The sequence below is a fragment of the Prionailurus bengalensis genome, chromosome E3 (genome assembly GCF_016509475.1).
Source record: "Prionailurus bengalensis isolate Pbe53 chromosome E3, Fcat_Pben_1.1_paternal_pri, whole genome shotgun sequence".
NCBI classification, from domain to species: Eukaryota; Metazoa; Chordata; class Mammalia; order Carnivora; family Felidae; genus Prionailurus; species Prionailurus bengalensis.
The window spans coordinates 8,961,940-8,976,907 of NC_057357.1; the positions used below are offsets into that span (position 1 = coordinate 8,961,940).

The 14,968-nt window shown below is 61.7% G+C and overlaps 1 protein-coding gene across 1 annotated transcript; it reads right to left on the bottom strand.

Moving 5' to 3' along the window:
* Positions 1-627: 627 nt before the first annotated feature.
* MYL10 (myosin light chain 10) lies at positions 628-11,723 on the bottom strand. Its single transcript, XM_043559782.1, has 7 exons — positions 10,398-11,723; positions 7,951-8,043; positions 7,436-7,511; positions 6,487-6,591; positions 3,352-3,430; positions 1,167-1,215; positions 628-879 (listed from the first exon to the last, which is right to left on the bottom strand). Exons 1-7 carry the CDS (start codon positions 10,398-10,400, stop codon positions 781-783), a joined length of 504 nt encoding a protein of 167 aa, XP_043415717.1. The 5' UTR covers positions 10,401-11,723; the 3' UTR covers positions 628-780.
* Positions 11,724-14,968: the final 3,245 nt, after the last annotated feature.

Below are 14,968 nucleotides of genomic sequence, written 5' to 3' on the forward strand. Positions count from 1 at the left end.
CTGACTGAGCCGCCAGGTGCCCTGGATTTTCGAAAAGTATATTCGGGATACGAGATCTTTGTCAAAATCTATTCCCAGCACTGGGCTTTGCCTTTTCACACTCTTCAAGGTGTCTTTGCTGAGTGGAAGTTTTTAATTTTGAAGAAGTCCTTTTGATGAGCTTTTATTTCATGGTTGGTGCTCGGTGCATCCTGCTCAAGGAGTCCTCGCCTACTCCTTACGTGTCCCTTGCATCCACCCCCTCGTCTCCACCTTCTTGGCCTCAGCCCAGCTCCCAGCTGCCGGGTCCCCTCTGGGCTGCTCCGACCCCTCTCCCCGTGTCTCCACCCCGATTCTTGTCTTCCTCACTGCGTGGCCTTCTGGCTCAGGGACAGGGCTTGCTCCTCTGCTGTGTCCCCCGGACTGGCACGGGGTCTGGCCCGCCCTAGGTGCCCAACCAAAGCTCCATAAATGAAGGCAATGTCCTGTGGCCCAGCTGGGGACCGTTAAAACTGTCAATTAGCTCTAAACACCAGCTCATCAGGAACATTTGAGCAAAGCTGGGGAAGTAAAAATTCTGGAAAAACCAACAACGCGGGAATGTTTCGCTTTCTCCCCCACTGGGGCATTAATCACAAAAACTCAGGCCTTGCTTGCACGATTTATTCTTGCTTTGCCCCCAGCCCACGGGGCGAGGGGAGCCTTTTCTTTACACACATTGGCTGCGGGCCCTCCCCAGTGGCCGCCCCCGAAACACCGCTGGTGTTTGCCGCCTCCGAAGGGGGGGGGGCCCTTGGACCCCTAGTCCTTCTCTTCGCCGTGGGTGATGATGTAGCACAGACTCCTGTAGTCCAGGTTGCCACACACGTCTGGAGGGAAAGCCGCGAACATCTGCTTGACCTGGGGGAGGAGCAGGGAGTCGGCCCGGATGACGGTCGGGAGCAGGAGGGTCACCCGAGGCCGTGGGGCACAACATCGCTCCCCTCTCCGTGGTTGGAGGCAGGGATGGAGGGCCCAGAGGCCGGGGTCCCACGGCCGCCCCCACCCATCCTTGTTCTCATCCAAGGGGGTCATCACCTCAGCATCTGAGGAAGAGCGGTCTCCAGAGGAGGGGCTGCTGAGATGAGCCCGCACCTTCCAGAAAGATCAGCAGCCCCGGGGCGGAGCCCTGAAAAGCCCGCACTTACCTCCTCCTCACTGAACCGGTCCGCCTGGGTCATGAGTTTCTCTTTGATGCTGCTCAAAGAAGAGGAAGGGCCACGTTCAGGGGAAGGGCCACCCCGGGCGTGCACGCGCAGATTCCGGGGGTCATGAGGGCAGGCAGGCTGTGGGGAGGAGCCCTGCCCCAGGAGGACACCAACCAGATGTCTGTGTCGCCTGGGGTGGACCCCTCGCCTCTCGGCCTCAGTTTCCTCCTTTGTAACACACACTCTCTTCCACACATCAGGCGGGGACCAAAAGAAGTGAACTTGGGGCCCTGACATGACCTTAGGGCCCACTCTGATGTCCCATCATGCAGTAATAATCAACCTCCAGGTCACGGAGGGGAGCCCCTCTTTCTCGGTTCTAGATGGACCACTATTCCAGCTGGTGCCTCTGGCTGACGTCTACACCGGGCTTTCGAGAGTACAAGCTGCTCGCGCTCAGCCAGGGGTCGGGCTCAGCCCATGTCCTGCCCGGGTCTCATTTGCTCCTCCTGGCCCTGGAAGTGAGTGCCAGCGGTCCCCCATCACCAAGGGAAACTGAGGTTCAGGAAGGGTAAGGATTTGTGGTGGCGGGTGGGGCCCGTGTCCCTGGGTGGTCCTGGGGAGCAGCTGTCCGCGGGGCCCAGAGGAGCAGCAGGAGGTGGGGCAGGACAGGAGTAAATGGGCCCTCAGGGGACACGGCGGGCGGGGGAGGGACCCCAGGCCCGAGCGCCAAGCGTCCCGTGGCGCCAGCATGGCAAGCCCGCTAAAGGCCGACGCGCATTTTCCATTATTTACGTTACTGTGGGACAGTCACAGTTTCCAGCTCTCCGAGCTGGTGACTGTTCACAGACTCCGTCGCTGGCAGAGCCTCTGCTGTGGCCTGCCTGGCGGGCAGCCACGTCCTCCGGGTCCGATACCCTGGGGGGTGGGGCCTTCGGTTCCCAAACTGGGTCCCTAAGGTGTTTCTGGCCCCGCACTGGTGGATCCCGACCACCGCGGGGGTCGCCCTCAGTGCCTCCCAGGGTCCCCCAAGATGGGTGTGGGAACCGTGGACCCCTGGAGGAGGGGTGAAGGAGAGGGTCCCAGCCTGCAGGAACCCCGAACGTCCCCTTGTCTACCCCTGGCGAGCATGTGACTCACAACTTTGGGGGCTGGGGGTCGGTGAGAAGGTGTGAGAGTGGACAGACCCTCCCTGTTTCACCACTGCCCAGCCCCCCACCCCCACCCCTGTTATGTGGTGATTCCAGCAGGCAGCAAATCTAGCCTCAAAGTCAAGGCCTCAAGCGTCACAGTAATCCGCCAGAAAGCCCGTGCCTGGGGAGGAAACTTGCCTGTGTCCGGGTTACCCACAGGCCCGGAGAGACCTTGGAGGCTCTGAAGGGACCGCCCAGGGACAGTTCCGTGTCCTAATCCCTGGGCAGGCCGCCCTTGCCCCCAGCCCTTAGCTCTCTGCTCAGTGCTCTCGCTGGGCTGAGGATAGCGGGCGTCTGAGCCCCCACCTCTACAATGCCAGCCCAGTGGCCCGCCAGACAGCTGCCCTCAGCCGCTCACGCTGCGCGTCCCCAGCTGAGCTGGCCCCTTCCCGTGTCCCCTCCCCCATACCTCTCCCCAGAACCTACTGGCACTGGTCTCCGGTGTTTCAACGACCCATCGGCTCCCCTCTGTCCCCACCCTCGCGATGACCGTAACCCCGTCCTTCCTCCACCAGGCTGGGGGTCATCTCGCCCCATCTAACTCCACCTCAGGCTCTCCCATGCCCCCAGGGTGGACCCGGAGTCCAGCCACCCCCTGGCCAAACTCGCAATGCCAAGCCCTGGCCTTTCACCGCCGTGTTCCTGCATCTAGAATGTTCCCTTCCCCAGCCTAGGCAACCCATAGTCACCCTTCAAGGCCCCCCTCTACCGCCACTCCCTCTCGCCACTGGGAAACCCACCCCTGGTGACTCCATACTCCCTGTACAGTTCCACACAGAAGTGGGGACACTGAGGCCCGGAGAGGGGAAGGGGCACATCGAGTGACGGCTCAGCTGGGCAGGGCGGCGCCCTCCTGGCTCCCGGTCGCACGGTGCCTGAGCATCGGGTGGGGAGGACACTGAGCCGCCATCCAGCCTGACTTCACTCCAGCTCACTTATCACCTGAGCCTCCGGGGAGAGAAAACCCAGAAAGGAGGACAGAGGGGACTTACAAATCAGCCTTGACGAAACCTTTCCCTTCGGTGTCAAACACCTTGAAGGCGTGGAGAATGGTCTCCTCTGGGTCCGTACCTGGAAGCAGGACACACAAGGCAGGGAGAGAGCTAGGGTGACGAGGCCAGGCCAGGCCAGGGCTGGGCGGGGGCTGGGGGTGGAGGGGCTTCCTCCCCTCCAGAGCAGGGGCCAGACCCAGTGGAAGCAAGGAGCGGGAGCAGCAGGAAGGGAGCGGCCTGCCCCGCGGTGCGTGGACACCCCAACTGAGCACTTGGTTCGTGCCTCCCCCTCCTGGCGGCTGGCCTGATTTTGGAGACGGAGGAACTGAAGCTCAGAGGTCGTGATTAGTGAGGTGGGGGCGGGGCACAGCCAGAGCAGTCCCCGCTCGACCACCCCCGCAGCGCGGGTTTGGCATCAGAAGCGTGTCGACTTCCACAACAGGGTCGAACGCCCAGCCCCCGGTTGTGCAGATGGGGAGACTGAGGCCCAGAGAGACTCAGGGTCTCGCCCAAGGCCTCACGGCTTCTGGATGACGGCAGGTGACCTGGTGACCCTTGCCTGAGCGCCTTGCCCTCTGCCACACTGCCACCCTGCTCACCGCAGCCCAGGGACGTCCCCTTCTTTCTTCGAGGCCCAGCTCCGTCACCAGTGAAATGGAGACAAGGACAGTGGTTGCTGCCCGCCTCCCGGGATCAGTTGACAGAGACGGGTCGTCAGTGGTAGAGATCTTGTCAAACACGGATTGATCACGGTCACAGACACCTCTGAGTGCTCCGTGCCTGCCATTTTATCTCATGGAACCCCCAGGACACCCCGTGGGGTAGGTACTGATGCCCTCAGTTTGTCAAAGAGGAAACTGAGGCAGAGGGGGGCTCTGCGCTTGCCTGAGGCCCCCGCTAATGAGGGGAGGGAGGGTTAGAAGCCAGGTCTTTGGACTCCAGAGCCCTCACTTGTTGTGCTGCTCTGGGCTCCTGCCCGGCGGACTGGAGCCTTGCTAGGACAGGAGTCTTGCTGTCCGGGTCATTCGGTGCCTCTGAGGCTGGCCGAGCGACCGAGTGCTGGCCTGGGGGCTCATGGAGGGCACGGCAGTGGGCTTCCTCTGGGGAGGGCAGCGGGGAGCCCGTGTGCCCAGCCCGGAGGCTCAGCCCAGGGTCCAGCCGGGGCAGAGCCCCAGGCCCTCACAGCCTGGCCGCGAAAGCAGAGAAGGGGTGCCCGAGGGATTATGGTGGGGGGCTGGTGGGAGCTCTCGGCCTCCCAGGGTTTTTGAAGAGCCCCGGCAGTAGGGGCAGGTGGCTCCAGCCCACTTTCCTGAGGACCAGCTACCCGGGGCTCAGGCCCAGTGGCCGGACAGTGACCACAGCCCGATCCTCCTGTCCCTCCTCCCAGAGAGGCTCTCTGCCCCGCGGACTGCGACCAGATGGGGTGCAGTGGCCGTTGGGACCAAGTGTCCGCGCCCCAATTAGAGGATGAGGTGGTGCCTGTCCTAGCCCCCGGCTCCTGTCCCCACCACTGGCCAAGCGTGCAGGCTCAGCCAAGTTCACATGACAGGCTCAGATGGAACCCCTGTCCTGCCACGCCCGCAAAAAATGAGAAAAAGCTGCAGTCTCTTGGCCCCGCCTGGCCCTGGGTCATAACTGTTAGCTCAGCCGTGCACGACATGAACTTCAGGCCTCCCTGCAGAATCACTGGCCGGGGTCACGCGTGTCTTTCCCAAGAGCGGACCCTGGGCCCAGCCCCTGGCCCAGTTCCAGCAATAATCCCTAACGGCTTCCCGTCCCGGAGGAGGGCCAGGCCCAGGCTCCATGTCTGGCCCTCGGTCTCCTCGGCGCCACCCGTGGGAGGGTGGGGCTGTTAGGTCACAGGTCAATTGTTGGCCTTCTAGCTCCAGGATCAGGCAGGACAGTGAGGACAGCGTGTGTAGAGGTTATTGTACCTTCTGGGAGGACACAGCCCATGAAGGTATTATGATTTCTTGCCAGACGCAATCTGTGATGCTGCTGGGGGTCCACCCCTGCAGTGGGGTTGATGGTGGCCCCCAGAACATACGCCCATGTCCTCGTCTCCGGAACCTGGAAATGTCACCTTACTTGGAAAAAGGGCCTTTGCAGATGTAAGGAAATGTTGAGATGGGAAATCACCCTGGGCTAATCACCCTGGGCTGGTGGCCCTAAATCCAGTGACAAGTGTCCTGCTGAGCTCAAGGCAGGGGGAGACGGACAGACAGAAGAGGAAGGAGCAGGGTGGCCACGGAGGCAGGATCTCCCCTAGAGCCTCTTTCCAGATGTCGGGCTTCCAGACTCCACAACTGAGAGAACACGTTGCTGCTTTTGCGAGCCACCAGCTTGTGGTTATTAGCTAGAGTGGCCTCAGGAAACGAACACAACCCCATTTTACAGACAAAAAAACCGAGGTGCAAAGCAGACGAGCCTTGCCCGGGGTCACCCTGGGGGTCAGTGGGAGGGCATCAGGCAGCCTGGGGGGGGAAGTGACAAGGCTCACCTCCCAGAGCAGCCACAGCCCAGACTGGCCATTCCTTCTGACCCTAGAATCTTCCAGCCCAGGAAGATGTTACTGAGGGGTGGAAGGTAGCTCGCCGCGGCCCGGAGAGAAAGGGACAGAGTTGCCCTGACCCCAGGGTGTGGTGGTAACAGCTGGGAGCCGTGGTTAGGTTCTCTCCCCCGCCACTTTGATGCTGGGACACCCGGGGCAGGGGTGGTGACACCCCTCAGCCCCTTGATCCTTTCCCTGCAAGCTGTGTGAGTGACCTGTCCAGCCCCGGGGTCAGCCACAGGAACTTCCAGAACCCCCTCCAGTGCCCCTGCTCCCATCGGCAGTGGGTAATGAGGCAGAGCAGGTAAGACTAGCGAGCCCGGGGGGCAGGGAAGCGGGGCTGGGGCCCGTCCTGATGGTGGGCGGAGGGTTTTCTCACAAAACTGTCCCGTTGGCGCCCCCCACCCCCAGCCCTGCAGGCGGGTGTTATTACAGTTACCGCTACTCTGTGGTGTAGAGGCCCCTGGGGTGGGGTGTGTGCACCCAGGGGGCTGGCATCTGGGGGCTACACCTTGCTCCCAGCTGTCTGCACACAGGACCAGGCGGCCCAGCCGCTCCCCGGGGCCACCCAGGGCCTCACTCACCCTTCAGCTTCTCCCCGAACATGGTCAGGAAGACGGTGAAGTTGATGGGCCCGGGGGCCTCCTTTACCATGGCCTCCAGCTCCTCGTTCTTCACGTTGATGCGGCCTGGAGGAGGGGAGGAGTGGGGACACCCAGGAGCATAATGAGGGACAGAGGGGCCCCTGCCTGCAGGCAGTTCCAGGAGAGCAGAGCTCAGGACCAGGGAGCGTCCTACAGGGTCTCCCAGCTCAGCTGTCCTCAGGCCCTGCCTACCTGCCCGGGGACCTCAGGAAGGGCGACACATTCAGCCACAGTCAGCGCTCCCAGCCTCCCCCACTCCCACCACCACCTCAGCCTCCTTAGAAAGGAGAACCAGTTGGCGATTATCTCCATTTTGCAGATGAAGGAACTGAGGCCCAAAGAAGGTGGAGCCCAGGTGCATAGGGGCCGGAAGACCTGGGCCTCGGGGCTCATGTGCCCCGGGATGAGGTCAACTGGAGGTGGGGGACTCGGGTTCCCCATGGTCCCAGTGGACAGTCACATCTCCAGGAGCTCCAAGTTCAGTTCAGACAGGACTTGGTTATGCCCTCTCCCCTCGGCCTGACCCCCACCCCATTCGTGCCTGAAGGCCTCTCCCTGGGCCCTTAGAGGTGCAAAACCCTCCCCTGGTAACCGAAGCCAGGCAGCCTTGAGCCCTGCGGACGTGTCCAGCCTCTTGCCCCAGCATCCCCCACTGCTCTCTTGACCCCTGACCCCACCCGGGCCTTCCAGGCCAGGCCTTTGCAAGGGCCATTCCCGCACCTGAAGGAGCCCCCCCCCCCCACCCGCCAACCTTCCAGGCACTGGCTGCCCGTCCCCTGCCCCCCGACGGCACCCAAGCCCCTGTTGTCCCCAGCCGCCCGCTCCTCCCGGAAGGGCTGGGCTCGGTTCCGCCCCAAGCCCAGAGCCTCCACAGCTGCTGGTCACGCACCCAAGGCAGCAAAGGTGTCTCTCAGGTCCTCCTTGTCGATGAAGCCATCCCGGTTCTGGTCCATGATGGTGAAGGCCTGGTGAGACGTGGGTACTGAACGAACGGCCAGCGACCCACCCACCTGAGCCCGGGCTCCACAGACCCCTCCGGCCGTCCCGGCTCAGATGGCACCAGCCAGAGAGCGTCGGCTAACCCACTCTGCTCCCGCTGCGTGCCGGGCGCCACGCCCGTCCCTCCCCCTCATGCTCACAGCAACCCCATTTTACAGAGAGGGAAACTGAGGCTCAGAGAGCAGAAGAACTCTCCCGAGGTCACACAGCAAGCAAAGGAGGGGCGGGGGCTGCCCAAGGAAGACAAGTCACACCCCTAGACGGGGAGGGGCACCGGGGTGGCCCCTGAGAAGGGTGACATCATCACCCCCAGGGACTGAAGGCGACCCAGGCCTCGCCGGCCCCATGGGTGCTTTCCGTGCGTTGCATTAACCCTCCCGGTGGCCCCAGAGGGCACTGACCAACCTCTTTAAACTCCTGGATCTGGGACTGATCAAACATGGAGAAGACATTGGAGCTGGCTCCACCCTCCGCTCTCTTGCGGGCCCTTCTCGGTGCCTGTGAGATGCCAGCGGGGGGCATTGCAGAAACCCTTCCTCTGGAGGTCAGCCAAGCACCCGGCCCGCCCTTTCGTCCCACCTCCCAGAGAGTCACAGTCCCAAACGACACGGCCACCCCCGGCTGCGGGGTGTAGCAGACAGACAGGGCTCCTGAGGAAGCCTTGAGGATCCGCTGAGGCCAGGGGCCTGGGGGCCCCCTCCCCACCCCACGGGCCAGTCAGTGGCTTCCTGAGCTGGCGGGGGGAGACCCAGGCAGGACAGCAGAGAGGACACCGTCCGGCCACGGCTCCCTGTGTCCATCCCATCTGCGGGCTCCCCTGCGCCCACCCAGGGCCCGGCTCAGAGTGCGGATCCGTCGGGAAACGGCTGCCCAGAGCTCAGGGCCCATCTCCGCAGCAGGTAGCGCAGGAGGCCACCCACGTGGAGGGTCTCCGGCCAGCCTTCCTGCCTCCACTTGCTTCTTTCAGGATATCAGGGGCCCGAGAGCCCACTGCTACGCATTCCCTGAAAGCTTTGGGTCCCCAAGATTCCCCCAGGGGGCCTTTCCCTCAGCAGCCATCACCAGGGCTCAGGCTTGGCTGGCGGTGCAAGCAAGGACAGCCCGGGAGGGGGAAAGCGGGGTCCCCACCACAGACAGCGGCTTCCCGCCCCCAGCCCCCGACCCCCAGCCCCCGCCTCCATCTCAGCGGGCACCGCCCTCCGTGCCAAGCCCCCTGCCTACCCCACCCCAGAGCGTGGGCTCCCCTGCACCCCAGCCCCTGTGTGGTCTCCCCTCCCCGAGCTCAGTCCTTCCCCCCACCCCACCCCGCCCCCACCCCCACTCCCCCTCCGGCTCCCAGGCTGACTTATAATTAGCTTTTACTGGGTGCTTTGTCTCCACTAATCCTTTGAAAGGGGGCTGGCAGGGTAGCCAGGACATTATGATGCTGTAAAACCTCTGTAATATTTATAAATCCCTTCAGACATCATAAAGAAAGGAACCTCCCTGAGGAGCTCATCTCACATAATTACATATACATTTCCCTCTGATTAATAAAAAACAATCACTTCCGTCTGTGGGATATTCTGCCCTTTCTCTTCTCAGACCTGCCCTCGACCTTGGCTTCCCCCATCCCTGCCTCAGCCAGCCTTTCATGTCCCTCTTGTGGAACGTCGCCCCACTGTGTGCCGGGCCCTCTTCCAGAACCCCCAAGAGGAGACGGGACCCTGAGCCCCAGAGCCCTGACCTGCCTTCTGATCTCCCAGCTGGGACCCCGGCCAGCCCAGCTGTCTTGGAAATTGCCTTTTGCACTGTACCCCTAGAAAATAAAAAATCTTCTGAACGGAACACCTCGGGGCAGAAGGGGGTCACTGGACCTGAGTTCTAATCCTGGCTCTGCTGCTCACAGCCCCGTGATATTGAGAAAATCAGTGGCCTTCTCTGAGTCTCAGTGTCCCCATTTATGAAACCAAGGTAATGCCTCCTTCCGAGCATCAGGACATTTATTAGGCACCTGCTGACCTCCAGCCAGGCCTTGTGCCCAGTCCCAGGGACCCAGAGCTGAATCAGGCCCTGTCTTGTCCCCAAGGAGCCCCCAGTCCAGCCGGGAGACAGGTGATCAGTGGAGAGCGATAGAGGGAGAGGCAGACACTGAGGACACAGAGAAGCCCCTGGGCCTCTGGGCCACTCAGGGCAGACCTCCCGGAGGGGGTGGCTTCTGAGCTGAGGCTTGACAGCCGGGTCCGAGTTCTCAGGCCAAGAGGAAGATCGAAGGTGTGAGACACAGAGACGTGAAAGAGCGGTGCTGTTGAGACCCTGTAGGGACACCCAAGGGGCTGGAGACAGGGACAGGGGGAGGGCAGCAGGACAGGCCCCATGCCAGTGTGCATGGGACCCAGGCTATCCTGGAATATCAACCCCGACCCCCCAGGAACCATGTCCTCTGTCAATGGGAGCAGAGCCCTGGCCAGCGACCCACCCACTTCTGCCATGAAACCTCTAAGCCCAGCCCCCTCCTTCCTCTGCCCTCCTCTTCCTCGTTCCTATCCCCCAACCCCGCAGCTTCAACTCAGCAGCCCCCACCAAGTCCAGGAAGCAGAGACCCAGATCAGGACCTACGTGGATAGACTGGCCACCCGTTAAGGACCGTCCAGGGTGGGCCAGGTGCAGGGACAACATCAAGGGTGAAGAAAAGGTCAGGACTAGGGACATGAGGTCAAGGTCAAGGATGTCAGTGAGAGGAGCAAGGTCAAGGTCAGGGTGAGTTCAGGCATGAGGTGAAGGTCAGAGTCACAAATGAAATCAAGGTCACAGGATGAGGTCAGAGTTGAGGAATGAGGTCAGGGTCAGGAGGCAGGGCAGCCCCAGCCTACCATGGTCTGGAGTGCTCCCTCTCGACGCAGCAGCACTGGGGGTTCTCAGGGAAGGCTCTTTAAATAGTGCTCCAGATCCGGACAACAGTCTGGAAGGTGACAAAGGACAGGATGAAGGCCTCCCTGCCAGGCACCTGTCTGGGGCCACTCGGAGTGGGTGGGCCAAACCACAGGATCTCCGCCTATACTGGGCCAACCGGATCTCTGCACCCAAGGGACAAAGGCCCAGGAAGGGGCACTCGGCCGAGGACACACAGCATGTTGAGGCCTGGAACTAGCTGGGAGGACTTGGCCTCGGGCCATTTGAGGTCAGGAGAACTTCCAAGGCAGGGCCACCCCGCACCAGCTGGGGAAACTCAGGGCTGCAACATGGCCCAGCCCCTTGAGCTATGTGCCTCTCAGTGGGTCACCAACCCCCGGCGAAAAGTGGCAGGCAAGCACGTGTCACCCCCGTCAGCCTGGGGAGAGGGTTTCTGCCTCAGCCTGACCCACAAGGCCCCTCAACCAAGACGACTGCTGCCTCGTGGTCATCAGTGCTACCATTGCCCGCTCCAGCCCTCCGTCCGTCGACAATGTACAGGGAGATGAAAACGCAAAGAGACGGACAAAAGAAAAGTGGAGGTGACCCCGACGGGGGGAGAACTGGAAAATCAGATCCCCATTCCTCTCTGGCCAGACATACCCCCGGATGTGGCCTATCTCCACCAGGCCCGACCCCGCCCAAGGATTCTCCAGGAGATGGGCCAAGCCGAGTCTGCACCTGCCCCTGGCGGGCCCCCATGTGTCCAGGGCAGCCCAGCAGCCCCCGTCTGCCCGGCCAAGTTGGCTCCCATGTGGGACCCACCACGTCTGATCGGCTGCCAGGGCTGGCATTGCTGGGCTCAGGCAGTGAGCCCACCCGTCTCCAGGCACTGCACAGCTTAACTGTCCCCGGAGCTGGTCTCCAGGCCTCCGGGCCCCAGTACGGCTGATCCCTGCCTTGGGGGAGGGGATATGATGAGTAGCTAACATTTATAAAACACAGAAGGGCAGGCCATGTTCTAAAACGTGTCCTCCCAGTGAATCCTCACCCCATTTTCCAGGTGAGGAAACTGAGGCTCACACGGGGTAAAGTCACTCATCTAAGGCCGATAAGTGGTGGTGCCAGGATGAGTCTCTCTTTCTAGTCGTTCCAGAAGGGTGCTTCTGGAAGGTCCTGCCCATCCCAATGCTCACCTCCCTGACCTCCCTGAGACCTCTGATGAAATCCTCTACCCTGATCTGGGGCCAGGACTGCCATGCTGTCCCCTGGCAGGGACCAACCACACGCCCCGCAGGTGTTCAGCAGGCTGGGGTGAAGAACCCTGGGGTTCAGGTCCCCGTCCTGCCGAGACTGCTGTGGGAGATGGGCTGGGTAAGTGTGGCGAGGGGCCTGCCCCTTTCTGGGTCCACTTGGAGGGGCCGGTGGCCACCGTCTGCACGTGCTACAGGGAGCCCCCTTTCCTTGCCGGGTCCACGAGCCTGGCCCTGGGGCTGCCTGGCCCTGGGCTTGCTGAGCAGGGAGATACTTGCCATGTGGGGCTTTATACCACCTGCTTCCTGCTGGCTGGAGGCCTCCTCATGCAAGGGCTCGATGCCCCTAAGCTCCTGCCTCTGGGGATCACCACCCAGGACCGCAGAGGGGCTCCGGAGGGCTCAGGACGGTCCTGAATGAGCGGAGAGCCACCCACCCAGCCTGCCGGGAGGAAGGAAGTGCGAGACGGAATCGCAGTGAGATGTGGATAAGCCACAACAGAGGTTACAAGTGCTTAGCAAACTAGTTCTGATGTTTTCCTTCCCTGGCCTCCTTCTCCATGTTACGAAAGCAGGGAGAGCTGATCAGAAATCCGGTGGAGACTGAAAACTCGCGGGAGAGGTGGTTGGGGAAGGTTTGTCCCTGGGGCGAGCAGGGGAGTGGCGAGGGGGCGGGCATGCAGTGTGCCCTGAGCAGGGGGTGCTGTGAGCTCCACCCTGTCTTTGGGCGATCCCCTCAGCAACACCTAGACTCTCAGTTTCCCCTGGGGAGAAGTGGTGCCAGCGGTCTGGCCCCCTAGAAGCTGCCACTGGGCCGCCGGGTGCCATGAGAAGGAGGTGGCCTCTGGAATCAAGGCCGGGGTTTGGAAGGCAGATCCCCCGCGCTGACAAAACTCACGGCCTCGTCAGCCAGGTGAGGCTGGGGCGCGTCTATTGTCGTTGCTGGGTCACACTGTTTGGCCCAGCTGACCCTGGGATGATGGCCAGTTCCGGGGGGGTCGGAGAGGCCGCTGAGGGGTCTGTGCTGCCAGCCAGGGGCCTCCTGGGAGTGAGCAGCCACAGAACTGGAATCCCGGGTCGGCCCGGGGAAGTCAGAGGAGTACTTAGCCCCCTGCGAAGAGCACCCCGCTTTCCAGAGCGCAACTCACGGTCCCAGGAGCCACCAAACCTGAAAGGGAGCTTGAAAGGCATCAGCTGCCTTTGGACTTGGCCTTCCCCCTGCAGGGTGACAGCTGTCACTCACGCCGCAAAGTGGGCCAGGTGACCTCGCCTTGTCACTTCTCACCCCTAACTCTGCCCTCTAACGTTTCATGGCTAGCCGTCTGTCCTCGGCCTCCTGGGCCCCCATCCCGGCCCGCCGCCACCTGGCCTTCACCACTTTGCAAAGTCTCCTTCCTCCCCGCCTTTGACCGTGGAACATGTTCCCTCCCCAGCTGCACCTCCATCCCCCCACTTTCCATCACCTCTCACCTCCTCCCAGAAGCCTTCCCGGGTTTCCCTCCTTCTCCCACTAGAATCACTGCTTCTCTCTGCCCTCTACTCTTCAGATCAGCAACTACCCACCTTTCCCTTGGCCTTGGGGCCTTGACATCATTGCTCCTTGGCCTCCGGCCACCTGGCCCCTAAGAGCACAGTGGGGGCTCAGAAACACGCTCCCAGGGGTTGTTCATGCATAATCTTCCATGTGGGGCATCACTGGCCCTCTCAGTCGAGCCCATCGAGCCCTGCTCGATGCCGAGTGTCCCTTACAGACTCAAGTGGCCTTTGCTTGCACACCATCTGTCATGGGGAACTCACCGCTTCCCCAAGCAAAGGCAACTCAAATTGGCAAACACTCACTGACGAGCGACCGTGGCCCTACACTGGTGTTCTGCGGGGGCTAAAAACGCATCCTTTGCAATCCCTGGGTCTGAATTATTTTAGCAAGTGTCAGACGATGTGTGCCAAGTTTATTCATTCACTCATCAAATATTTATGGAGTACTTATTGAATGCTGAGCATGGCAGACACAGAGGTGAAAAAATAAAATAAAATAAAACAAAACCAGTGTGGCTCCAGGAGTGAAGGGGCCCAGACAGAGTGCCTTTCCCCAGAGGAGGCACCGTGGGCTGGGGTCCATCACACTGGGCCTTGAAGGATGAGGACACAATGGGCGTTCTCATCGCTCAGCGAGAAGAGCAGGTGGATGTGTAGAACATTCCAGGGCACCCACAGGGGTGGCCAGATATGAAGGCGTATAATGTGAGGGGCCAGGGTCAGGCAGGGGAGGGGAGCAGAGGGGGGCCAGGGCTGCTCAGAGGTGGTGGCCGAACCGCCCAGAGGTGACCCAAACGGGACCGGGCAGAGAGTTCCCAGACCTGGCTTGGAGGCTCCCTCTTCTGGTTTAGGGTGACTCCTGGCCCGCTGGGCAGAGAATCCCGCCCCGTTCTCCCCTCTTCGCCCATCAAACCCGCAGCTATTTTTACAGCAGGATGCCGTAGCCACAGGCCCCTTGAACAGGATGCATCGTTCGTGCTTCTGCAGAGTGAGTGCGTCTGCCGGCCGCTCCACCACAGCTATAAAACAGGCAGGAGGCATTCCGGGAGACATTCTTCTTAGCTTTAAAGGTTTCCTTGTCTTCTCTAAGTGGCTCCAAATTAGAGGAAGGCTCCAGACAGGGGCGGGCCTGGGGTGGAGGGGACACCGGGGCGTTTGGGAAAAGACAGACCTCCCCCTAATTGTCTTCAAAATCTCGGTCGTCCCATCTGGTAATTAGGGAGTTGACAGTGCAAAAAAGGCGATTTCCTTTGGGGTAAGAGGGAGAACACAGCTCGTCGGCTCTAAGTCCGGGTCCTGCCTGAAATATTAACTCCAGGGGGTTGGGCTGGCCTGGCCTGACCCACGCGCTGGCCCCGGTCCCTCGGGAGGAGGGATGGGGGAGCCCGGGGAGCCATGCTGCCTTGGACGGGCCAGAAAGGGCACGCGGTGGGGCCCCCGGAAGTGAGTCCGGGCGCACTTTGAGCTCCAGGCTACCGTGCCAGCAGCACGTGGTGGAGGCCCCTGGCTCAATGCCAGCTTTATTCTGGATTCCGAGTGGGGAGGATCGTCCTCAAGGAGTGCGGACTTTCCCGGTATCGGGGCCCCGCCTCCTAGAACTAAATGTGGAGAGTCTCGGAGGTGCGGGGGTGGGGGGTGGCGGGGAACTGCCCCTCTGCCCCATCTCTGATTTCATTACTGAGGAGGTGATAAGGAGGTGGGGGATGGTGAGAAGCGAGGAGCGGAATCCAGGCCCCCTGACCTACGGACCGCGTGTAGGAGAC